Source organism: Pantherophis guttatus, chromosome 18 (genome assembly GCF_059756535.1).
Source record: "Pantherophis guttatus breed Tessera chromosome 18, ASM5975653v1, whole genome shotgun sequence".
In the NCBI taxonomy this organism is placed as follows: Eukaryota; Metazoa; Chordata; class Lepidosauria; order Squamata; family Colubridae; genus Pantherophis; species Pantherophis guttatus.
Genome location: NC_142080.1, coordinates 9,369,535 through 9,394,702, shown reverse-complemented (window position 1 = coordinate 9,394,702; position 25,168 = coordinate 9,369,535). Strand labels below are relative to the sequence as shown.

At 44.8% G+C, this 25,168-nt stretch overlaps 1 protein-coding gene and 1 pseudogene across 1 annotated transcript; one reads left to right on the top strand and one right to left on the bottom strand.

Annotated features, from left to right (window-relative positions):
* LOC132709274 (cystatin pseudogene) overlaps positions 1 to 14,463 on the top strand; it is a 63,480-nt pseudogene extending 49,017 nt beyond the window's left edge.
* LOC132709300 (cystatin-like) lies at positions 66 to 5,313 on the bottom strand. The gene is made up of 5 exons (XM_060682634.2): positions 5,165 to 5,313; positions 4,352 to 4,477; positions 2,674 to 3,525; positions 1,242 to 1,367; positions 66 to 424 (listed from the first exon to the last, which is right to left on the bottom strand). Exons 3-5 carry the CDS (start codon positions 3,046 to 3,048, stop codon positions 353 to 355), a joined length of 573 nt encoding a protein of 190 aa, XP_060538617.2. The 5' UTR covers positions 3,049 to 3,525; positions 4,352 to 4,477; positions 5,165 to 5,313; the 3' UTR covers positions 66 to 352.
* Positions 14,464 to 25,168: the final 10,705 nt, after the last annotated feature.

Sequence of the window (25,168 nt, the reverse complement as noted above, 5' to 3'; positions counted from 1 at the left end):
CAAATCCGGAAGGTTGGACGGGATTTGGACAAGAAAGGGACACAAGCTGGAAACATCATGACAAAAGCTTTATTAAGATTAACAAACTGAATTAGCAAAATGTTGATTCTGCTCAGAGATGAAAATGATAGAAAAGAGGAGAAGGGCAGGAAAAGGCCTCCCTGGATGTCAAGGAATCATTTCAGAAACCCAGAAGATGGGAATTTGGGCTGAAGCAAACCGTCTCATTCTTGATTGGTGTCAGAAGAAGCTGAGCTTGGTGTGAAGCCAGTTTGCCCACCAGATGTTGCTCGGCTGCTGGACACCCTCAGAATCCTTAGCCTGAGCAGAAGAGGTCCTTCGGAGATCCAGATCATTTACAGGAGGTGACTGCCAATTCCATCTTGGAAAGCACTTGTCTAACTTTAAAGAAGCAGTTTGGTTTCTGGAAGGGAATGAAAGAGAAAAACAGAGTTGGAAGGGACCTTGGAGATCATGTAGTCCAACCCCTTGTTCGAACAAGGGACCCTGGACCATTTCAGAGAAATGTTTGTCGTTTCATAAAAACTTCCAGTGATGGAGCATCCACAACTTCTGGAGGAAAGCAGCCCCATGGTTCATTTTTCTCACTGTTAGAAAGTTTCTCCTTAGTTCTAAGTTGCTTCTTTCCTTCCAAAGTTTCCATCCGTTGATTCTTCTCTGGCCTTCTGGAGCTCTGGAAATTAAGTCGACCCTCCCCTCTTTGTGGCATCTCCTCAAATATGGGAATATTGCTATCCTGTCTCCCCTGGTCCTTCTCTTCACTAGATTAGCCATGCCCAGTTCCTGCAACCGTTCATTGTATGTTTTTGTCTCCAGTCCCCTTATCATCCTTTTTGGCTCTTCTCTGCACTCTTTCCAGAGTCTCAACATCCTTTTTTAATATCGTGGTGACCAAAACTGGATGTGATATTCCAAGAGTGGCCTTATCAAGGCATTATAAAGCGGTGCTACTATTTCATGTGTCTCCATCCGTTGCTTCTCCTCCTGCCTTCAGAAGCTTTGGAGAATAGGCTGACCCCCGTTTTCTTTGGGGCAGCCCCTCAAATAGCAAACACCGCTATAGTCTCACCCCTAATGTTTTGAATTAAAGTTGTCCATGCAAATAATTAAAACCTAACTTTGCAGGACTGTTTGGCTGCTGAGCTCAAACAAGGCAGGAGATAAATTAATTTATCAATTAAACCACAAATAGATCATCGGAATTTCCCATCTAATCTCACCTCCTGTTTCTCTCGAAGTCGCTTACATTTCTGGATATACTGATAAGTCGGTTTCCAAGAGGCTATCTTTTTACATGTTGTTTTCACCAACTGCGTCAAAAGACTGTAATTCACCCAAGTCTCCACCTGGATTTAAAAATAAGTACAGGACCTTTTAATTAATTAGAAAACCTGATCGGCTTCATCGGTTGCAACCCGGAAAGCACTTTATGCCTTGAGAGCAGCAAGAACATCAGTTCCAGAGGAAATATTTCCCTTTCAGATACCAACAGCAGAAATCATGGCCTTTTGGGCCACAATAACAATCCTTCCCTTAGAAACCCCCCAAGCTCCCTCCAGCCCCCCCAACCCTTCCATTAAGAGCCCTGGAGGCACTGTAGTTAGGATGCAGCATTGCAGGCTAACTCTGCCCGCTGTCAGCAGTTTGATCCTGACTGTCTCAAGGGTGACTCAGCCTTCCGTCCTTCCGAGGTTGGTAAAGAGGATCCAGATTGTTAGGGGCAAATATGCTGACTATGTAAATCGCTTAGAGAGGATTGCAAAGCACTGTGAAGTAAGTGTCCTTCCTTCCTTCCTTCCTTCCTTCCTTCCTTCCTTCCTTCCTTCCATCCATCCATCCATCCATCCATCCAACCTCCCTCTTCCTTCCTTCCAACCTCCCTCCCCTTCCTTCCTTCCCTCCTTCCCCCCTCCCTCTTCCTTTCTTCCTTCCTTCCTTCTCACCTCCCTCCCCTTCCTTCCTTCCTTCCTTCCATCCATCCAACCTCCCTCTTCCTTCCTCCCCCCTCCCTCCCCTTCCTTTCTTCCTTCCTTCCTTCTCCCCTCCCTCCCTCTTCCTTCCTTCCAACCTCCCTCCCCTTCCTTCCTTCCTTCCTTCCATCCAACCTCCCCCTTCCTTCCTTCCTTCCCTCCTTCTTTCCTTCCTTCCCTCCTTCCTTCCTTCCCCCTCCCTCCCCTTTCTTCCTTCCATCCATCCAACCTCCCCCTTCCTTCTTTCCTACCTTCCTTCCTTACCTCCTTCCTTCCTTCCCCCTCCCTCCCCTTTCTTCCTTCCATCCATCCAACCTCCCTCTTCCTCCCTCCCTCCCTCCCTCCCTCCCTTCCCCACTCCCTCCCTCCCTTCTGCTTAGAATGCAGTATTGTAGGTTTAGTCTGCTCATTGCCCGCAGTTCCATCCCGACCGGCTCAAGGTTGACTCAGCCTTCTGTCCTTCCGAGGTTGGTAAAATGAGGACCCAGATGGTTGGGAGCAAGAGGCTGACTCTGTAAACCGCTTAGAGAGGGCTGTAAAAGCACTGTGAAGCGGTAGATAAATCTAACCCCTCTTGCTATTGTTTCCAGAAAATTTCCCAGTCCTTTGGCTACTCCAAGGATCCAACGAGGCTGCCCACCTACCTACCCCCCAAATCCTCCCCACCTTCAGACACACACACCTGCGACTGCGCCATCAGAACGCGCACCACCTTGAAATAGTTGGGGCTGTCCCCTCTGTCCTGGTTGTATTGCTCCACGGCGAAGGCGAGGGCTTCCTGCACACCTGGATCATTGGCGGGCAGGTCGGTAATTTTCCCGGCTATCCCCATTAGCAGCTCCGGGGAGAGCATCAGGAGGGCGCCGAAGAGGCTGAGGAGGGACTGGAGAGGCAGCCGGGGGCGCTCCATGGGGCTGGCGAGAGAGAGGGTCGCTGGCAGGCGGGGAAGCAGAGCGACCTCGACGGATTTGCCTTCAATGTGCAGGAGAGGCAGGTGACAGCTGCACTCACCTGCGTGGAGGCCACGCCCATTGTCCAGAAGCCCCGACCCCCCCATGGCTGGACCGTCCCCGCTGCCCAGGTTCTCGCCACCTCTGCGCGCTTTTGGCCCAATTCTCCGCCTTAGTTGAGGTTAGAGAGACACCCAAGCTGGAAACATCAGAAAAATAGCTTTTATTAAGATTAAGGAACCGAATTAGTAAAATATTGATTCTTCTCAAAGATGAAAATGATAAAAAAGAGGAGAAGGGCAGGAAAAGGCCTCCCTGGATGTCAAGGAATCATTTCAGAAACGCAGAAGATGGGAATTTGGGCTGAAGCAAACCGTCTCATTCTTGATTGGTGCCAGAAGAAGCAGAGCTTGGTGTGAAGCCAGCTTGCACCCCAGATGTTGCTCGGCTGCTGGACACCCTCAGAATCCTTAGCCGGAGCAGAAGAGGTCCTTCGGAGGTCCAGCTCAGGTACAGGTGCTGATTGCCAAGTTCATTTCATTCGGCGGAGAGCCAGGTATAACTTTAAAGTAGCAGGTTGGCCTCTGGAAGGGAATGAGAGAGAGAAAAAGAGATGAAAGGGACTTTGGAGGTCATCTAGTCCAACCCCTTGCTCGAGCAGGAGACCCTGTACCATTCCAGACAAATGGCTTCACAATCTCTTCTTGAAAACCACCAGTCATGGAGCGCCCACAACTTCTGGAGGAAAGCAGCCCCATGGTTCATTTTTCTCATTGTTAGAAAACTTTCTCCTTCATTCCAGGTTGCTTCTCTCCTTGATTCCTTTCCATCCATTGTTCCTTGTCTGGGTTTCTGGTGCTTTGGAAAATAAGTGGACCCCCCTCCTCTTTGTGGGAGCCCCTCAAGTATTGGGACACTGCTATGATGTCTCCCCTGGTCCTTCTGTTCTCTAGAGCATCCATGCCCAGTTCCTGCAACCGTTCTTCATATGTTTTTGTCTCCAGCCCCCTCATCCTCCTTGTTGGCTCTTCTCTGCACTCTTTCCAGAGTCTCCACATCTTTTTTTAATATCGTAGCAACCAAAACTGGATGCAATCTTCCAAGGGTGGCCTTATCAAGGCATTATAAAGCGGTGCTACTATTTCATGTGTCTCCACCCATTGCTTCTCGTCCTGTCTTCAGGTGCTTTGGAGAATAGGCTGACCCCCGTTTTCTTTTGGGCAGCCCCTCAAATAGCAAACACCGCTATTGTCTCACCCCCTAATGTTTTGAATTGAAGTTGTCCACGAAAATAATGAAAACCTAACTTTGCAGAGGTGGCTGCTGAGGTCAGAGAAGGCAGGAAATCAATCGATTTAATTTGTCCATTAAACCACAAATAGATCATCGGAATTTGGCATCCAATCTCACCTCCTGATTTCCTTGAAGTGGCTTACATTTCTGGATCTTCTTATATCTCTTTGTCTTATTGGCGTTCTTTTTACATTCTGTTTTCATCAACTCCACCTTAAGATGGTATTCGTCCCTCTTATCCACCTGGATTTAAAAAGAAGTACAGGGCCTTTTAATTAATTAGAAAACATGATCGGCTTCATCGGTTGCAACCCGGAAAGCACTTTATGCCTTGAGAGCAGCAAGAACATCAGTTCAAGAGGAAATATTTTAATATCAGATACCAACAGTAGAAGTCATGGGCTTTTGGGCCACAATAACAATCCTTCCCTTAGAAAACCCCCCAAGCTCCCTCCAGCCACCGCAAAACCCTTCTATTAAGAGCCCTGGTGGGACAGTGGTTAGGATGCAGCATTGCATTAACTCTTCCCACTGCCGGCAGTTCGATCCTGACTGGCTCAAGGGTGACTCAGTCTTCCGTCCTTCCAGGACGGATAAAACGAGGACCCAGATTGTTGGGGGCAAGAGGCTGACTCTGTAAATCCCTTAGAGAGGGCTGTAAAGCGGTATACAAGTCTAAACGCTCTTCAAATTGTTTCCAGAGCAATTCAGTAACGGTAACAGAGTTGGAAGGGACCTTGGAGGTCATCTACTCCAACCCCCTGCTCACCCAGGAGACCTGTACTAGGGATTCAAACCGGGGAACTGCCGACCTTTCTGATCGACAAGCTCAGTCTGTTAGCCAATGACCTTTGGCTACTCCAAGGATCCAACGAGGTTGCCCACCTCCGCCCCCTCCAAAAAAATTCCTCCCCACCTGCAGGCACACACCTGGGACTGCGCCTTCAGAACGCGCAGCTGCTTGAAATAGTTGGTGCTGTCCCCTCTGTCCTGGTTGTATTGCTCTACGGCGAAGGCCAGGGCTTTCCTCACCCCCGGATTAGTGACGGGCACATTGGAAAGATCCTCGGGCATCCCCAGGAGCAGCTCCAGGGAGAGCATCAGGAGGGCGCCAAAGAGGCCGAGGAGGGACGGGAGAGGCAGCCGGGAGCCCTCCATGAGGCTGGCAAGAGAGAGTTGCTGGCAGGCAGGGAAGCAGAGTCACCTCGACGGATTTGCCTTCGATCCTGCAAGACCCGCAGGTGGCAGCATCGCTCACCTGGGCGGAGGCCACGCCCATTCTCCAAAAGCCCCGCCCCCTGTGGCTGGACCGTCTCCGCTGCCCAGGTTCTCTCCGCCTCGGCCCAATTCTCCCCCCTAGTTGAGGTTTGGCTGAAGTTGGGGAAAGTTGGGGAGACAGTTGAGTTACTAGTCAGTTGAGTTACTACACAACGTCAGAGCTCCTTCTAGTTGTGTGTTTCCTGAGCAGAAGCCAAGGGCGGTGGATGGGGTGGGGGCTGGACTAGATGACCTCCAAGGTCCCTTCCAGCTCTCTTAATCTCTTAGCCCAGTTGTGTGTTTCCTAAGCAGAAGACAAGGCTGCCTTTAGCCACATGGACAATGAGAGTGCGGGCATCCGCCCAACCAGGATTGTCGCCCCCTCCCCAAACCACTGAGAGGAAGCCCTCCCCCTCCTCTATGGATGCTACTAAGCTTCTGCTCCTGCTAGTTTTCAAGCAGCTTTCAAGAAGAGACTGGACTGCCCATCCCTCAGAAATGGTGTTAGATTCTCCTGCTTGGGCTGGGTAAGGCATTGGACTAGATCAGGGGTCCCCAACCTTTTGGACCTCAGGGACCACTAACTTCATAATTTTAAATCCCGCGGACCCCACTAATATGATCTGCCTAATGACTGGCTGGGTGGGCGTGGCTAGGTGGTCATGTGACTGGGTGGGTGTGGCCAACTCAATGTCACTCATGTCAAGGGGCCTCTACTCGCCCCTCCCCTCCTAGCCCCTCCTCCTCTGCCCACCCGGGCTCCTTAGGGCCCCAACAGGAAAGCAGTTGCTGGAGCTAAGCAGCCAGCAGGAGAAAGAGTTGGCAAAACAGTTCAAATTGGATCTGGCCAAGAAGGAGGCTCAGCAGAAGCACCTCACTGAGGACTAGGAGCATAGGCTTTCCAAGCAGAGGGGAGACCTGCGGGAGTGCAAGGCCAGGTACCGGCGCCTGGAGGCTCAGCCGGCTGAGATGGTCAGCCAGTTCCAGGCCATGAGGCAGTCCCACTGGAACGAGGCCCTCCGGCTCTTCTCCACCGGTGGCTCTTCCCTCCAGCCTTCGCCCAAAGCCCCCCACCAGGAGGCCGAAGCAGACCCCAAACCGGAATTTCTGCCCCCCTCCGACCCTCACAAAAAGACCCCGAAGGGGGAGACTCTCTGCAGCAACACAAACATTCATTGCACATATCCAGCCCAGGGGCCGTAGTTTGAGGACCCCTGATTGAGTGCAATATAAAAAATGGAAATAATTTTTCTGCGGACCACCAAAATTTTCTCATGGACCACCGCTGGACTTGATGACAGTTCCATCCAAGGATGCTTCAGGGGTCTCTGATGGCCTCCCTTCCTCCCAGGTGGGAGAGTCATGGGTTAAAAAAGACCACATGGACGGGCAAAGCAGAAGCCCAGGGAGACCCCCATTTCCCCCAGCTGGACTTTCTTGGACAAGCCATGGTGTCCTTGTGCTGTGGGTGTCAAAACCGGAAGGTTGGACGGGATTTGGACAAAAAAGGCACACAAGCTGGAAACATCAGGACAAAAGCTTTATTAAGATGAATGAACCCAAATAGCAGAATATTGATTCTTCTCAAAGATGAAAATGATAGAAAAGAGGAGAAGGGCAGGAAAAGGCCTCCCTGGATGTCAAGGAATCATTTCAGAAACCCAGAAGATGGGAATTTGGGCTGAAGCAAACCGTCTCATTCTTGATTGGTGCCAGAAGAAGCAGAGCTTGGTGTGAAGCCAGTTTGCAACCCAGATGTTGCTCGGCTGCTGGACACCCTCAGAATCCTTAGCCGGAGCAGAAGAGCTCCTGCGGAGGTCCAGCTCGGCAACAGGCAGGGAATGTCAATGTTCTTGTGAAACGTCGAGAATAAAGTAGACGTTTGTTATCTGGAAAGGAATGAAAGAGAAAAACAAAGTTGGAAGGGACCTTGGAGATCATGTAGTCCAACCCCTTGTTCAAACAAGGAACCCTGTAGCATTTCAGAGAAACATTTGTCGTTTCAATAAACTTCCAGTGATGGAGCATCCATAACTTCTGGAGGAAAGCAGCTCCATGCTTAATTTTTCTCACTGTTAGGAAGTTTCTCCTTAGTTCTAGGTTGCTTCTTTCTTTCCAAAGTTTCCATCCGTTGCTTCTTGTCCTACCCTCAGGTGCTTTGGAAAATAAGTTGACCCCCTCCTCTTTGTGGCAGCCCCTCAAATATGGGAATATTGCTATCCTGTCTCCCCTGGTCCTTCTTTTCATTAAACTAAACATACCCAATTCCTGCAACCGTTCTTCCTATGTTTTTGTCTCCAGTCCCCTCATCATCCTTGTTGGCTCTTCTCTGCACTCTTTCCAGAGTCTCAACATCCTTTGTTAAATATATATTTTTTTTAATATTGTAGGCTGACCCCGTTTTTCTTTTGGGCAGCCCTTCAAATAGCAAACACCGCTATCGTCTCATCCCCCAATGTTTTGAATTGAAATCGTCCATGAAAATAATGAAAACCTAACTTTGCAGAGGTGGCTGCTGAGCTCAAACAAAGGAAGGTTTGATCAATAGAGCCTTGGTAGTACAGTGGTCTAAAGCACCCTGTTATTAAAACCAGCTGCCTGCAATTACTGCAGGTTCGAATCTTACCAGGCTCAAGGTTGACTCAGCCTTCCATCCTTTCTAAGGTAGGTAAAATGAGGACTCGGATTGTGGGGACCATAAGCTGACTTTGTATAAATATACAAAAGGATGAAGGCTATTGCTTAACGCATTGTAAGCCGCCCTGAGTCTCCGGAGAAGGGCGGCATATAAATCAAATTAAAAAAAAAATAAAAAATTAAACCGCAAATAGATAATCGGAATTTGGCATCTGATCTTACCTGTTGAGATCCTGGAAGTGTCTCACACTTCTGGATGCTTTTAAACGTCAAGCTACGTTTCTGCTTTAGACATATTGTTTTCAGCATAGTCACCTTAATATGGTATTCGCGTAGCTTCCCATTTACCACCTGGATTTAAAAAGAAGTACACGGCTTTTTAATTCATTAGAAAACACGATCCGCTTCATATATAAATTTGAAGTAAAATTAAAAAATAAAATAAATTGGTTGCAACAATCCTCCCTATAGAAAACCCCCTAAGCTCCCTCCAGCATCACCCACCCACCCCCCGCAAACCTTTCTATTAAGAGCCCTTCTATTAACTCCAACTGCCAGGAGTTCGATCCTGACTGGCTCAACGGTGACTCAGCCTTCCGTCCTTCCAAGGTCGGTAAAACGAGGACCCAGATCGTTAGGGGCAAGAGGCTGACTCTTCAAACTGCCGAAAGAGAGCCGTAAGGCACCGTGAAGTAGTATGTCAGTCTTGTGTTATTGTTACCTACCTACCTTCCTTCCTTTTTTTCCTTCCTTCCGTCGTTCCTTTCTCTTAGAATGCAGCTGTTTTTTAAAAAAATGATTTATATGCCGCCCTTCTCCGGAGACTCAGGGCAGCTTACAAGGCGTTAAGCAATAGCCTTCATTCTTTTGTATATTTTTATACAAAGTCAGCTTATTGCCTCCACAAACTGGGTCCTCATTTTACCTACCTTAGAAAGGATGGAAGGCTGAGTCAACCTTGAGCCTGGGGAGATTCGAACTTGCAGTAATTGCAGACAGCTGGTGTTAATCACAATGCTATCAGTCTGCTGAGCCACCAGACCACCCTGCAGGTTTTGCAGGCTAATTCTGCCCACTGACAGCAGTTCGATCCTGACCCGCTCAAGTTTGACTCAACCTACTGTCCTTCCCATGAGGACCCAGATTGTTAGGGGCAAGAAGATTGCTGACTTTGGAAACAAGGTCCAAGGATCCAACTTAGGTTGCCCACCTACCCACCCACCCACCCACCCACCCCCAACCTCCTGGCACACACCTGTTGCTCCGCTTGCACAACACGGAGCACCTTGAAATAGTTGAGGCTGTCAGTTCTGCGGCGATTGTATTGCCGCACCAGGTTGGAGAGGGCTCTCTGCACCCCTGGATCAGTGACAGCCACCGTGGAAAGACCCGGGGTGGTCCCCAGGAGCATCTGTGGGAACAGCATCAAGAGGGCACCCAAGACGCAAAGGACCAGCATCCCGGAACGCACCATGGGGCTGGGGAGAGAGAGAGAGAGAGGGTCGCTGGGAGGCGGGGAAACAGAGCCAGCTCGACAGATTTGCCTTATATGTGCAAGGAGCCTCAGGTGGGAGCGGCGCTCACCTGCGCGGAGGCCACGCCCATTCTCCAAGAAGCCCCGCCCCACCCCCATGGCTGGATCGTCTCCGCTGCCCAAGTGCTCTCCGCCTCTGCGGGCTTTGGGTTCCCCTTCGGCCCAATTCTCCCCCCTAGTTGAGGTTAGGCTGAAGTCGGAAGGAGGGGGCAAGATAGTTGACTTACTACTCGGCACTCTGCTACACAATGCCATCACTCCTGCTAGTTGTGTATTTCCTGAGCAGGAGCCAAGGGCTATGGGTGGGGGGTTGGGGTTGGACTAGATGACCTCCAAGGTCCCTTCCAGCTCTCTTAATCTCTTAGCCCGGTTGTGTGTTTCCTAAGCAGAAGACAAGGCTACCTTTAGCCACCTGGACAATGAGGATGTGGGGAACCCTCCCCCCCAAAACCAGGATTGTCACACACACTCCAAACCAAGGAAAGGAAGCCCTCCCCCTCCTCTATGGCGGATACTAAGCGTCTGCTCCTGCTAGTTTTCAAGAAGCTTTCAAGAAGAGCCTGGAATGCCCATCCATCAGAAATGGTGTCAGATTCTCCTGCTTGGCTGGGACGGCAGTGGGCTGGACTAGATGACCTACCAGGTCCCTTCCGTTATTCTGTTACCCTAGTTGTGTGTTTCCTAAGCATAAGCCAAGGTTACTTTGAGACAGGTGGACAATGAGGAGTTGCCTCCCAACCCCCCCCGGATTTTCGCCCTCAAATGTCTGGAGAGCAAGACCCCTTCCCCCCCCCCTCCACCCCATGGAGAGTTTACAGCCAAGGGGTGTCTGGGCATCATTCTAAATAGATGTGGGGGGGGGGATATGGAGTTTGGGGGTGGGGGAGAGAGATCTAAAGAAGATAATCCGTGGACACATTTGAAGCAAGCGAGAGAGAGGTTTCAAGAAGGGAAATTTTGACTGCAAAGGAAAGCTGGTAAGAAACTCCCTTGATTAAGAGGATGAATTAAGAGGCGGCCTCCCAGGGGGAGAGCCTTCTCTGTGGGGGCACCTGCCATCTGGAATGAGCTCCCCCCCCCCGAGATACGGAGATCCCGGAGATACGGACCCCGGAGATATGGAGGATCCCGGATTTATGCACCTTCCGCCGTTCCCTCAAGACAGGGCTGGCGTGAAACCCCCCCCCCACTTTCTTAATCTTTTTTAGTTTTTTAGCTTTTAATTTGTCAATGGGTTTTAATTCGAATTGTTTTAAATTTGGGCCGAAGTATGTAATTCTTTTAATAATTTTAAATTTTGTATTTGGTATGTGTTTTAGTTCTGGCTGTGCACCGCCCTGAGTCCCCTAGGAGAAGGGCGGTATACAAATTGAATAAAATAAATAAATAAATAAATAAATAAGACCTTTTTATTTCAACAGGCTGGCCTGGCCTAAACTCTCCTTTTGATTGTAAATTTTTAAATTTTGTTTTAAAACCTTAGGGGTGTTTTAATTTGTTTTGGGCCAAATTATTGAATGGGTTTTATATTGTCTTTTAAATTGTGTGGTTTGTGTGTTTTATCTTTTGGGCTGTTCCCCGCCCCGAGTCCTTCGGGAGGAGGGCGGTAGATAAATCCAAAAATGAAATAAAATAAATGAATGAATGAATGGAATACAGAATAACAGAATTGGATGGGGCCTTGGAGGTCCTCTAGTCCAACCCCTACCTCAATGGGATTTGCATGGGACTTGTGTAATGCTAAGAGGGGGATGTTGCACACTAGGAATATGGCATCCGGTTTTGGTCACCATGATGTAAAAAAGATGTGGAGACTCTGGAAAGAGTGCAAAGAAGAGCAACAAAGAGGATGAGGGGACTAGAGGCTAAAACATACGAAGAACGGTTGCAGGAACTGGGTATGTCTAGTTTGATGAAGAGAAAGACCAGGGGAGACAGGAGAGCATCTTCCAATATCTCAGGGGCTGCCCCAAAGAAGAGGGAGTCAAGCTATTCTCCAAAGCACCTGAGGGCAGGACAAGAAGCAACGGGTAGAAACTAATCAAGGAGAAAAGCAAATTAGAACTAAGGAGAAAATTCCTGATAGTTAGAACAATCAATCCGTGGAACAACCTGCCTCCAGAAGTTGTGAATGCTCCAACATGGAAAGTTTTTAAGAAGATGTTGGATCACCATTTGTCTGAAGTGGTGTAGGGTTTCCTGCCTAAGCAGGGGGTTGGACTAGAAGACCTCCAAGGTCCCTTCCAACTCGGTTATTCTATTCTATTCTATTCTATTCTATTCTATTCTGAATTCTATTCTATTCTATTCTATTCTATTCTATTCTGAATTCTATTCTATTCTATTCTATTCTATTCTATTCTATTCTATTCTATTCTGAATTCTATTCTATTCTATTCTATTCTATTCTATTCTATTCTATTCTATTCTATTCTATTCTGAATTCTATTCTATTCTATTCTATTCTATTCTATTCTATTCTATTCTATTCTATTCTGAATTCTATTCTATTCTATTCTATTCTATTCTGAATTCTATTCTATTCTATTCTATTCTATTCTATTCTATTCTATTCTATTCTATTCTATTCTATTCTGAATTCTATTCTATTCTATTCTATTCTATTCTATTCTATTCTATTCTATTCTGAATTCTATTCTATTCTATTCTATTCTATTCTATTCTGAATTCTATTCTATTCTATTCTATTCTATTCTATTCTATTCTATTCTATTCTATTCTATTCTATTCTATTCTATTCTATAGAATAGAATATTCTGTTCTGTTCTGTTCTGTTCTGTTCCGTTCCAGTTTTTAAAAGGATTTTAAGAAGAGATAGGACAGCCATTTGTTCAGAATGGAATAATATTCTCCTGCTAAAATAGGGGGATGGACTAGAAGCCTTGGTACTACAGTGGTTTAAAGCACCCTGTTATTAACACAGCTGCCTGCAATTTACTGCTGGTTCGAATCTCTCCAAGGCTCAAGGTTGACTCAGCCTTCCATCCTTTCTAAGGTAGGTTAAATGAGGACCCAGTTTGTGGGGGCAATAAGCTGACTTTGTATAAAATATACAAAAGTATGAAGGCTCTTGCTTAGCGCACTGTAAGCCGCCCTGAGTCTCCGGAGAAGGGCGGCATATAAATCAAATTAAAAAAAAAAAAAGCCTCCAAGGTCCCTTCCAACTCCATTCTTAAAACACAATCTTAGTCAAGGACGAAATACAATGGAAGAGAATTGGGGTGGGGGGACAGGAGGCAGGTTTTTTTGGGTGGGTCTTCCCAGGGAGGATTTTTGGATTGTGGACAGAAAGGGCTGTTATCGTGGACCAAACAGCCATGACTTCTGCTGTTTGTATCTGAAACGGAAATTTTTCCTCTTGAACTGATGTTCTTGCTGCTCTCAAGGCATAAAGTGCTTTCCGGGTTGCAGCCGATGAAGCCGATCATGATTTGTAACTAATTAAAAGGTCCTGTACTTATTTTTAAATCCAGGTGGATAATAGGGATGAACCCCATCTTAAGGTAGAGTTGGTGGAAACAAAATGTAAAAAGAAAACCAGTAAGACAAAGGTATATAAGAAGATCCAGCAATGTAAGCAACCTCCAGGGAATTAGCCGGTGAGATTAGATGCCAAGTTCCGATTATATATTTGTGGTTTAACTGGTAAATTAAATCAAGTGATTTCCTGCCTTGTCTGAGCTCAGCAGCCGTCTCTGTAAAGGGGATTTTAATTATTTTCATGGACGACTTCCATTCAAAATATTAGGGGTGACATGATAGCGGTGTTTGCTATTTGAGGGGCTGCCCCAAAGAGAAAGGAAGGAAGGAAGGAAGGAAGGAAGGAAGGAAGGAAGGAAGGAAGGAAGGAAGGAAGGAAGGAAGGAAGGAAGGAAGGAATGACACTTAGACTTATATACCACTTCACGGTGCTTTGCAGCCTTCTCTAAGCTGTTTACAAAGTAGGCATCTTGCCCCCAATCATCCAGGTCCTCATTTTACCAACCTTGGAAGGATGGAAGGTTGAGTCACCCTTGAGCCAGTCAGGATCGAACTGCTGGCAGTTGGCAGAGTTAACCTGCAATGCTGCATTCTAACCACTGTGCCTCCAGGGCTCTTAATAGAAGGGTTGGGGTGGGCTGGAGGGAGCTTGGGGGGGTTTTCTAAGGGAAGGATTGTTATTGTGGCCCAAAAGGCCATGATTTCTGCTGTTTGTATCTGATATGGAAATATTTCCTCTTGAACTGATGCTCTTGCTGCTCTCAAGGCATAAAGTGCTTTCCGGGTTGCAACCGATGAAGCCGATCAGGTTTTCTAATGAATTAAAAGGCCGTGTACTTATTTTTAAATTCAGGTAATTACTGGGGTCAAATACCATCTTACTATGGAGTTGGTTGAAACAGAATGTAAAAAGGAGACCGGTGAGAAAAGGATATATAAGAAGATGATCCAGGAATGTAAGCAACTTCCAGGGAATGAGGAGGTGAGATTGGATACCAAATTCTGATTATCTATTTGCAGTTTAATTGATCAAACCTGCCGTGTCTGAGCTCAGCAGCCACCTCTGCAAAGGAAGTTTTAATTATTTTCATGGACGATTTCAATTCAGAACAGTGAGGGGTGACATCCTAGCAATGTTCCAATATTTCAGGAGCTGCCTTTAGCTACACGAAGGACCCACTTGGCTGGGGAATTCTGGGAGCTGATGTCCAGACGTCTGGCTGGCAAAGCTGAGAAACTGCCCGGAAGGTCTCACCTGTGTCACTCTCTTGGTGACATCTGTCAGGAATGCTCCGACTGAATTCTTATATGAGCCGATGTTGAACTTGGTGGCGTGAAGGACCTGGCCAACTTCAGTGTTTTCTGCCACAAAGAATAGAAGTTGAGTGGAGTGGGGTGGAGTGGGGTGGAATGGAATGGAATGGATGAATTAGAATAGTAAAATATAGAATAAATGTAGAGTAGAGAAGAGTAGAATAAAATAAATGTAGAGTAGAGAGAGAAGAGTAGAATTGAATAGTAAAACATAGAATAAATGTAGAGTAGAATAGAATAGAATAGAAAATATGGGATGGGATGGGATGGAATAGACTAGACTAGACTAGACTAGACTAGACTAGACTAGACTAGACTAGACTAGACTAGAATAGAATAGAATAGAATAGAATAGAATAGAATAGAATAGAATAGAATAGAATAGAATAGAATAGAATAGAATAGAAAATATGGGATGGGATGGGATGGAATAGAATAGAATAGAATAGAATAGAATAGAATAGAATAGAATAGAATAGAATAGAATAGAATAGAATAGAATAGAAAATATGGGATGGGATGGGATGGAATAGAATAGAATAGAATAGAATAGACTAGACTAGAATAGAATAGAATAGAATAGAATAGAATAGAATAGAATAGAATAGAATAGAATAGAATAGAATAGAATAGAATAGAATAGAATAGAATAGAAAATATGGGATGGGATGGGATGGAATAGAATAGAATAGAATAGAATAGAATAGAATAGAATAGAATAGAATAGAATAGAATAGAAAATATGGAATGGAATGGAATGGAATAGAATAGAATAGAATAGAATAGAATAGAATAGAATAGAATAGAATAGAATAGAATAGAATAGAATAGAATAGAAAATATGGGATGGGATGGGATGGAATAGAATAGAATAGAATAGAATAGAATAGAATAGAATAGAATAGAATAGAATAGAATAGAATAGAATAGAATAGAAAATATGGAATGGAATGGAATGGAATGGAATGGAATGGAATAGAATAGAATAATAAATATGGAATAGAATAGAATAGAATAGAATAGAAAAGAAAATATGGAATAGAATAGAATAGAATAGAATAGAATAGAATAGAATAGAATAGAATAGAATAGAAAATATGGAATGGAATGGAATGGAATGGAATGGAATAGAATAGAATAGAATAGAATAGAATAGAATAGAATAGAATAGAATAGAATAGAATAGAAAATATGGAATGGAATAGAATAGAATAGAATAGAATAGAATAGAATAGAATAGAATAGAATAGAATAGAATAGAATAGAATAGAATAGAATAGAAAATATGGAATGGAATGGAATGGAATGGAATGGAATGGAATAGAATAGAATAGAATAGAATAGAATAGAATAGAATAGAATAGAATAATAAATATAGAATAGAATAGAATAGAATAGAATAGAATAGAATAGAATAGAATAGAATAGAATAGAATAGAATAGAATAGAATAATAAATATGGAATAGAATAGAATAGAATAGAATAGAATAGAAAATATGGAATAACGGGGCAAAGCTCACTTAACAAATGTCTCGCATTTGTTAAGGCGAGACATAAATTTTGTGGTCGTACGTTGAGGACTACCTGCGAGGTAAATCTTAAATTTGCTAGCCAAGGGCTCCCTTTAGTGGCAATATAGAGGAAATACAGGGAAAAAAAGGATAGAAGCTACATGTCAGATGAAGAATGGAATGGAATAGAATAGAATAGAATAGAATAGAATAGAATAGAATAGAATAGAATAGAATAGAATAGAATAGAATATATGGAATGGAATGGAATGGAATTCTTCATTGGCCCAGTGAGATTGGATAAACAAGGAATTTGTCTTTGGTGCATAGGCTCTCGGTGTACATAAGGAAAATAAAATACATTCATTAAGAATAAAGAGATACAACACTTAGTGATAGTGAAGGTTACTAATAAGCTATCAAATTGTACTAGGAAACAAATAAAAGCAATATAATTTGAAAGATACAAGCAACATGGTTATAGTCATATAGTCATACAGTGGGAAGAGGTAGGTGCTAGTAAGGAAGAGAAGAATAATAGTAATACAGTCTTAGTAACTAGTTTGACAGTATTGTGGGAATTATTTGTTTAGCAGAGTGATGGCTTTTGGGAAAAAACTGTCCTTGTGTCTAGATGTTCTGGTGTGCAGTGCTCTATATAGCGTCGTTTTGAGGGTAGGAGTTGAAACAGTTGATGTCCAGGATGCGAGGGGTCTGTCGATATTTTCCCAGCCCTCTTTTTTTAAAAAAAAAATTATAAACTTTATTAAAACAGATAAAGAAAAAACACATTAGACACAAATGACAAAAACAAAACAAAAAACAAAAATATACATTATACAATAAACAGTTATAAATAGTCAATCATTTGAAGCGTCTGTTTCGTAATGGTCTTTCCAGTAATACAGCTTTCTTATTCCCTTAAATCCTAACATAATATTTTCTTTTTACTTCTTTATCCTCTCCTCTCTTCTCCTCTCTGAGACTTCAGGTTTATATACAAATTATATGCACGTTTATACTTTTGTTCTATCTAATTTCTATAAATTTCTGTTAAGATATAACATGGAGGAGGAAATAGTCAAACTTACAATGATTAAATGGATGCAAAACTTCAAATACTCAATAGACTTGGAGAATACAAATACTCTGGCAAATGAATACAAAAACAACACTGGCGGTGGCATGCAAGGAGAACCAGCTAAAGATGTTTTATAGGTGGCATATCTCACCTACAAGACTGGCCAAAATAAACCCAAAAAATAGTTCGGTGTGTTGGAAATGTAAGAACCCACAAGGTACCTTTCACCACCTATGGTGGACATGCCCAGCGGCAAAGAAATTTTGGTCCACTATTAAGAAATGGCTAGATTAAATCACCAAAATACAAATAGATGATAAACCCGAAACCTTTCTGCTAGGAATCTTCACAAAATCTTACCCCAAAGAAATAAAATACCTGTTAATACATATTATAACGGCAGCAAGGATAATATACGCTAAAAATTGGAAGCTGGAAAAAATCCCAACGGAAGAAGAAATAATAGACAAAATTAGAGCCTTGGTAGTACAGTGGTCTAAAGCACCCTGTTATTAAGACCAGCTGCCTGCAATTACTGCAGGTTCGAATCTCGCCAAGGCTCAAGGTTGACTCAGCCTTCCATCCTTTCTAAGGTAGGTAAAATGAGGACCCAGTTTGTGGGGGCAATAAGCTGACTTTGTATAAATATACAAAAAGTATGAAGGCTATTGCTTAACGTATTGTAAGCCTCCCTGAATCTCCGGAGAAGGGGCGGCATATAAATCAAATTAAAAAAAAAAAAATTACACAATGTGCGGAAATGGACAGACTGACCAAAGAGTTAAAAGAAAAGGAAGACACCGAATTTTATAAAGTCTGGAATAAATGATATTAATGGCATAGGGCCGTTATGAATCAAACATAACTAGAAATTAGATAAAACAAAAGTACAAACGTGCATATAATTTGTATATAAACCCAGCCCTCTTTTTGACTCGTGCAGTATACAGGTCCTCCATGGAAGGCAGGTTGGTAGCCATGGTTTTTCCTGCAGTTCTAATGATCCTCTGAAGTCTCTGTCTGTCTTGGTGGGTCGCAGAGCCAAACCAGACAGTTATGGAGGTGCAGATGACAGACTCAACAACTCCTCTGTAGAACTGGATCAGCAGCTCTTGGGACCTAGAAACCTGGCTGGGAAAAAACCAAAAACAGAAAGAAATGAGATGAAAATTAGAAACAGAAGTGAGAAAGAGCCCCAGGTAACACGCACAATTGTTACCTGGGGCTCCCAGGTCTGGCTGGATAAATCCCAAACTACCACAAGACACAAAGAAAGGAACACAAAAACCACTACTTTCCCTTGGCTGTGCAAAGTTCTCTAGTCTAGATCCAGTATCCCTGAGTGTTCTGTCCCCGTACCCCACACGCACCCCCACAGACGGCCCAGAGTTAATAAACCACACGACAAAACTCTTTGAAGATAAAGCTGGCAGCAACCCAGTGGCTAGCTGCCAATTTAGACTTTACTCACACAAAACAAAGATTAGACTGCCAGCATTCCGATAAAACAGGCAGAGTTTTCAACAATACAAGGATTAATCCAAATGCAGTCCAATAAAGCAGGCAAAGTCCAGTAACGCAGAGATCAGGGATTATTTCTAGTTTTTGCTCGTCACAAACTGAACCGGCCACCACACCCACATTTATACCCTGTGGGGTGTGGTCCAGTGACTCAGCTAATCTCTGGCACGTCTTCCCCTCTGCTGCGCACGCTTCTCCCTGCGCCTCTGTCGAGGATCCAGCCAGTACTTATCTTCTTCATCGCTGTCCACCTGTGGCTGTGGGGACGTGCTTGGCTCTGGGCCTATCTCTTGGCCTTCGGTGTCCTCCAGAGGCATTGCCAGAGAGGAGGGTCCTGGAGAGGGAGGCCTTGCCAACTCCTCTCCCTCACTCTCAGAGTCTGCATCTGTTGATAGCCCAGGCTCAGGCAACGGAGCCACAACACCTTCCAACCCTGTTATTCTATGTTTAGAATAACCCTGTTATTCTACGGTTGTAGGAGCTGGTCTAGAGAAAAGAAGGTCCAGGGTTGACATGATAGCATCTTCCAGTATTTGAGGGGTTGCCACAAAGAAGAGGGGGGGGGTCAACTTATTTTCCAAAACACCAGAAGGTAAGACAAGAAACAATGAGTGGTGCAAATGGTCCCTGACAGTGAGAACAATTAATCCGTGGAACATCTTGCCACCAGAAGTTGTTGGTTGCTCTATCACTGGAGGTTTTTAAGAAGAGACTGGACAACCATTTGTCTAAGAAATGGTATACGATTTCCTGCCTGAGCAAGGGGTTGGACTAGAAGACCTCCGAGGTCCCTTCCAACTCTATTCTGATTGAAATATTGCCTCGGTCACTGAATGAACCCATTGAGAGGCTTTGTAAAATCTTAATATGTGAGGGATCTCACGAAGGTCGATGGTTCGTTGAGGGCACTTCCAAGAAAAGTCAGCACACAAGGATGCCATCAAATTAAGCCTTTATTTAGAAGTAAAAGTGGAGTACAATGAGTTCCCTGGCATGGAGGCATCTATGCCTGGATTGAGCCCATGGATCAATCCCATAGGAAGTTAGAATAAGAGCAGGGAAGAGCAGCCTTTGTGCAGGGGTTCTTATAGGGGCCTCTGGCCCCTCCCTTACCAATGTGTGAGGGGGCCAGAGGGCCATTAACTTTCCCCAATGTGTTGTGGCTCCGTTACCTGAGCCTGTGTCATCGGCAGGAGAGGACTCTGAGAGTGAAGGAGAGGAGTTGGCAAGGCCTCCCTCTCCAGGACCCTCCTCTCTGGCAATGCCTTCGGTATCCACCGAAGGGCAAGAGATAGGGCCGGGGCCAAGCACGTCCACGCAGCCACAGGTGGACAGTGATGAGGGTAATGAGTCTTGGCTGGATCCTCGGCAGCGTCGCAGAGGTAAGCGTGCGCAACAGAAGAAAAGGCGTGCCCGAGATTAGGCTGAGTCACTGGACCACACCCCACAGGGTATAAAAGGGGGTGAGGTGGCCATTCAGACTCTGTGACGGACAAAACTAATTACTATCGAGTCACATTGCATCTTTGGAAACAACATTATCGGCCTTGGATTTATTTTACGAACTGGACAATTCTTGACTGCTGGTATTTTGTTTATTGAGTAAAAGTTCTTGGCAAGCAGCTACTGGGTTGCTGCCAAGCTTCTTATCGGAAGAATTGGTTGTCTGCCAGTTTATTTAACCCCCGGCTGTCTGTTTGTGTGCGTGTGTGAGATGGGGACAGAACACAATGGGGCTGCAGGGGCCGGAGCCCCTTGACCCACCAGTGGGATCAAAAGTCCCTTTTTGCTCCCATCTGGTGGCCTTTTAAGAAACTGCCATGGCTAGGGGTTTTAAATTGGGGCGGCCGTTTAATTTAATTTATTTTAATTATTTTAACTTTTATATTGTATGTTATTTTAATTCTCGGCTGTTCACCGCCCTGAGTCCCTTCGGGGAGAAGGGCGGTATATAAATTTAATAAATAAATAAATAAATAAATAAATAAATAAATAAATAAATAAATAAATAAATAAATACACCTAACATAATAAGACCTCCAATTATCTACAACCTGTGAGAATTAAGCAATTTTCTCTCGCCCATCCTTAGATGTGACTTGTGAACCGTTTTTCATCTTTAGTGGGAAAGAAATAGATATTTTGCTAGGAGGAAAAAAAAAAGAAAGGAAGGAAGAAGGTGAGAGAAATGCAAGTGACAAAGAAAATTAGTTTCCGTCAATGTTCTGGGAAGCTTAGCAAATGTGTAATGAATAGCATGAAAGGCGAATTAGGAAAAAGGACAAACGGAACAATTTATGTAAAGTCACAGCAAATAAACAGCAGGCAGGCTGATATGAATACAAAATATGTAATAAGAAGAGTAAAGAAATGAGATATCCTAATGCAGCGTAGAGATGGGAAAAAAACCCCGAATAAAACACATGCCACAGTTAAATGGGAAAATGACAGATAAAATGAAACAGAACAACTCTTAATTAGAAAAGGAAATACAGTGCAATAGAAATAGTGGCACATTATATATATATATATAGTCACTTTTTCCCAGTGACTTTTTATGATTTTGAACCGTCATTAAATGAATAAGTCGAGGGCTTATCTGTAGTTCTGTACGATAGTTAATACAATCAAACCATTTCGAACTTCATCATTATGAACTTTTTTTAAAAGAACAAAAAGAGGGCCTGATTAATGTAATGAAGCGGGCTCTGATAGATGACCACTGGATAACTTTCTATTCACTCTATTCTAAAAAGCAATGCATCCGGTTGGAAAAAGTACAAACTCAGCCAAAATCCTTTTGGTTCCTCTAGGAGGCCTCTAAGTTGTCAGAAGAAAGGAACATTCTAATGACATACAGCTTAAAGGTTGGTTAGGTCAAGGGGATCCACATGAGTTAAAAGTTGTCTATCGTCAGAAGATGATTTGAGTCTATGCTTCAGTAATCTACAAAAAGAATTATGACTGTTTGGCAAAGAAACTCTGTAATTAGGAAAGGTCAATTAAAAATGACAAATGTATATGACCATATGAATTGCTGAGTTAACAGAATCCTTTGTCTAGAAGGGTATAAAAACCATTGTACCTAATTTCTGTCTTTGTTCAATGCTTCATGTACAGAGCCTTGAACCTATTGCGCAATATATAAATTTGTCTCTGATTAACCCAAAAGTTGTGTTGGTCTTATTAAATCCACAACATGATTAATAATAGCTTAATTCCAAAACCTGATTACATTATTTGAAAGGGTTTTTTTCTCCCCTTGGTCCTTTAAAACAAAAGTCAAAATCAGCTATGGACCTCTCCTTTTACGGTAGTGTTTGGTAATTATTTTAGTGAACCCACATGCTTGAAAAATCCATAATTGTTGACCTCTATAGAGTCTAAATAGGGACGTGGTGGCCCAGTGGCTAAGATGCTGACTTTCTGGTTTTTTCCTTTGAAGATGTTTTGCTTCTCATCCCAGAAGCTTCTTCTGCTCTGACTGGATAGTGGGGAACAGAAGGATTGATCCTCTTTGCAGACAGCTGGTCATTTGCATCCTTTTAGAGGGTCGTTGAGGCCACTTGGGGGTTTATCTGTGTCCTCAGAGTCACCTGGGCCTAGTCTGGGTCCTTTCCAGGCCCACCCATTTGGCCTGAAAGACCCACTCCAGACACACATATTTCCTTGTGGTGTTGCATCCAGAGCAGTGGTGGGATTCAAACTTTTTTTACTACCGGTTCTGTGGGCGTGGCTTGGGTGTGGAATGGCTTGGCTTGGTGGGCGTGGTATGGTGGGCGTGGCAGGGGAAGGATACTACAAAATCCCCATTCCCTCCCACTCCAGGGGAAGGATACTGCAAAATCCCCATTCCCTCCCCACTCCAGGGGAAGGATACTGCAAAATCACCATTCCCACCCCACTCCAGGGGAAGGATACTGCAAAATCCCCATTCCCTCCCCACTCCAGGGGAAGAATACTGCATAAATCCCCATTCCCTCCCCACTCCAGGGGAAGGATACTGCAAAATCCCCTTTCCCTCCCCACTCCAGGGGAAGGATACTGCAAAATCCCCATTCCCTCCCCACTCCAGGGGAAGGATACTGCAAAATCCCCATTCCCTCTCCACTCCAGGGGAAGGATACTACAAAATCCCCATTCCCTCCCCACTCCAGGGGAAGGATACTGCAAAATCCCCATTCCCTCCCCACTCCAGGGGAAGGATACTGTAAAATCCCCATTCCTACCCCACTCCAGGGGAAGGATACTGTAAAATCCCCATTCCCTCCCCACTCCAGGGGAAGGATACTGCAAAATCCCCATTCCCACCCACTCCAGGGGAAGGATACTGTAAAATCCCCATTCCCTCCCCACTCCAGGGGAAGAATACTGCATAAATCCCCATTCCCTCCCCACTCCAGGGGAAGGATACTGCAAAATCCCCATTCCCTCCCCACTCCAGGGGAAGGATACTGCAAAATCCCCATTCCCTCTCCACTCCAGGGGAAGGATACTACAAAATCCCCATTCCCTCCCCACTCCAGGGGAAGGATACTGCAAAATCCCCATTCCCTCCCCACTCCAGGGGAAGGATACTGCAAAAATCCCCTTTTCAGCTGGGACTCGGGAGGCAGACAATAGATGGGGGCGGGGCCAGTCAGAATTTTTACTACTGGTTCTCCGAACTACTCAAAATTTCCGCTCCCGGTTCTCCAGAACTGGTCAGAACCTGCTGAATAACGCCCCTAATCCAGAGACTTTGGCCAGAGTGGTCATTGTTGCTCCGTTCTCCCCGTGATAATTTCCTGGACTGGTGTTCCCGACAAAAGAACATTGATTTTTTTTTTTTAGACATTATCTCATAGGATCACAGCTTTGAAAAGGAGGCCAGCCTCCTCCATACAGTCTGCCGCATTAAACACAACAAAGCCTCGTGTTGTGACACTTTTTAAAGGGTAATAAATGCACTGGGGCCTCAGCTCCTGTGAGCCTGTTTCCTAATTAACGTGCTAGTCATTAAGGTGACTCGAAGATTCTTTCATCTCCAATCTTTGATGTTTTATTAATCCCCCACCCCCACTCCTCGTTTCTTCCCGAAAACCCTGTGCAGTTTGTAAAAGATTTATGGTGCAGCGTGGTTCTCTTTAGCTGACCTTAGCTGCCCTTGAAAAAGCTAAGCAGGCTTTGAATTGGGAGGGGAGACCACCAGGAGATCAGAGCTGTGGGTTAGTCGCTGATGTCTTCAGGTGTCGAACTTAACCGTACTTTTCGGAGTATAAGACACACTTTTTCCACCCCCTAAAAGAGGGTGGAAGTGTTGGTGCGTCTTATACACCGAATACAGCCAGTTTCGGCCTCCCGAAACCCCGCCCTGCGCGTCCCATTTTCGCTAAAAACAGGCCTGTTTTTTGCAAAAACGGGATGCACAAAAGGTTTGGGACAGTGCTGGGTTTCTACTGGTTCAGGCAAACTGGTAGCGGCGGCGGGAGGCTCCGCCCACCCGCCCGGACGTCATCACGGACGCTCTGCGGATGCCCAGAAGGGCTGTGCAGCAGCGAAGCGCACGCGCGCTCACAGTTCCGAACCGGTAGCGAAGGTAAGTGAAACCCACTACTGGTTTGGGAGGCCTGCAGAGTGCTCCTGGGGGCTGGGGAGGGCAAAAACGTGATACGTGGGGGGTTTGGGAGGTTTTCCTCTTCGAAATCTTTGGTGCGTCTTATACTCCGGTGCGTGTTATAGTCCGAAAAATACGGTAGTTTAGTCAACTTTGGAGTGCGTTACATTTAGGGCACGATCGGAGTATCGGATCGGAGTGGGAAGGTAAACCTTCGGCTTGTGTGTCCTCGTCTTGATAACCTCACAAGGTTGTTGTGCAGCTGAAGGAGCCGGGGGAAGAGTTTGGGAAAGGCAAGACTGGATTTAGTCTGTAGAAATTCTCCATCATCCCAGGTCATGGTTGTCCCAAAGGAGCTTTTTTCAGGAGGCAACTGGACTTTCTGATTTTTCTTTGAAGACGTTTCGCTTCTCATCCCAGAAGCTTCTTCAGCTCTGACTGGATGGTGGAGAACGGAAGGATTGATACTCCTTGCAGACAGCTGGTCATTTGCATCCTTTTAGAGGGTCGTTGAAGCCACTTGGAGATTTATCTCTATCCTCAGATAAATGGGTCATTCCACCACCTCATTTGTATCACAGGACCATGGAGCTGCTGCAACGGTCATAAGTGTGAAAAACGGTCATAAGTCACATTTTTCAGCACCCTGGTAACTTTGAAAGCTAAACCTAAACCTTAACCTTAAACCTTAATGAAATACAGTAGCAAAACACAAGATTATATGCTGAGAAAATTATATGCTGAGAAAAAGAGCTACATCCCCACAATCTGCCAAACCACGAACAGCAAATCCTATTCTAGTCTTATTTAGCTCCGGAAAGTTTGGACTGACCTCGTCTTTTAAGCCTTTTAAATATGCAAATCTGTCCATTTGGTTTTCCTCCTGATTTCTCATCTTTGCAAACCTGTCAGGTTCAGTTGCCCAAGAGCTGAGATTCTTTTTTTAAAAGCTCACCTAAAATTGCAGAGATTTAGAGATAC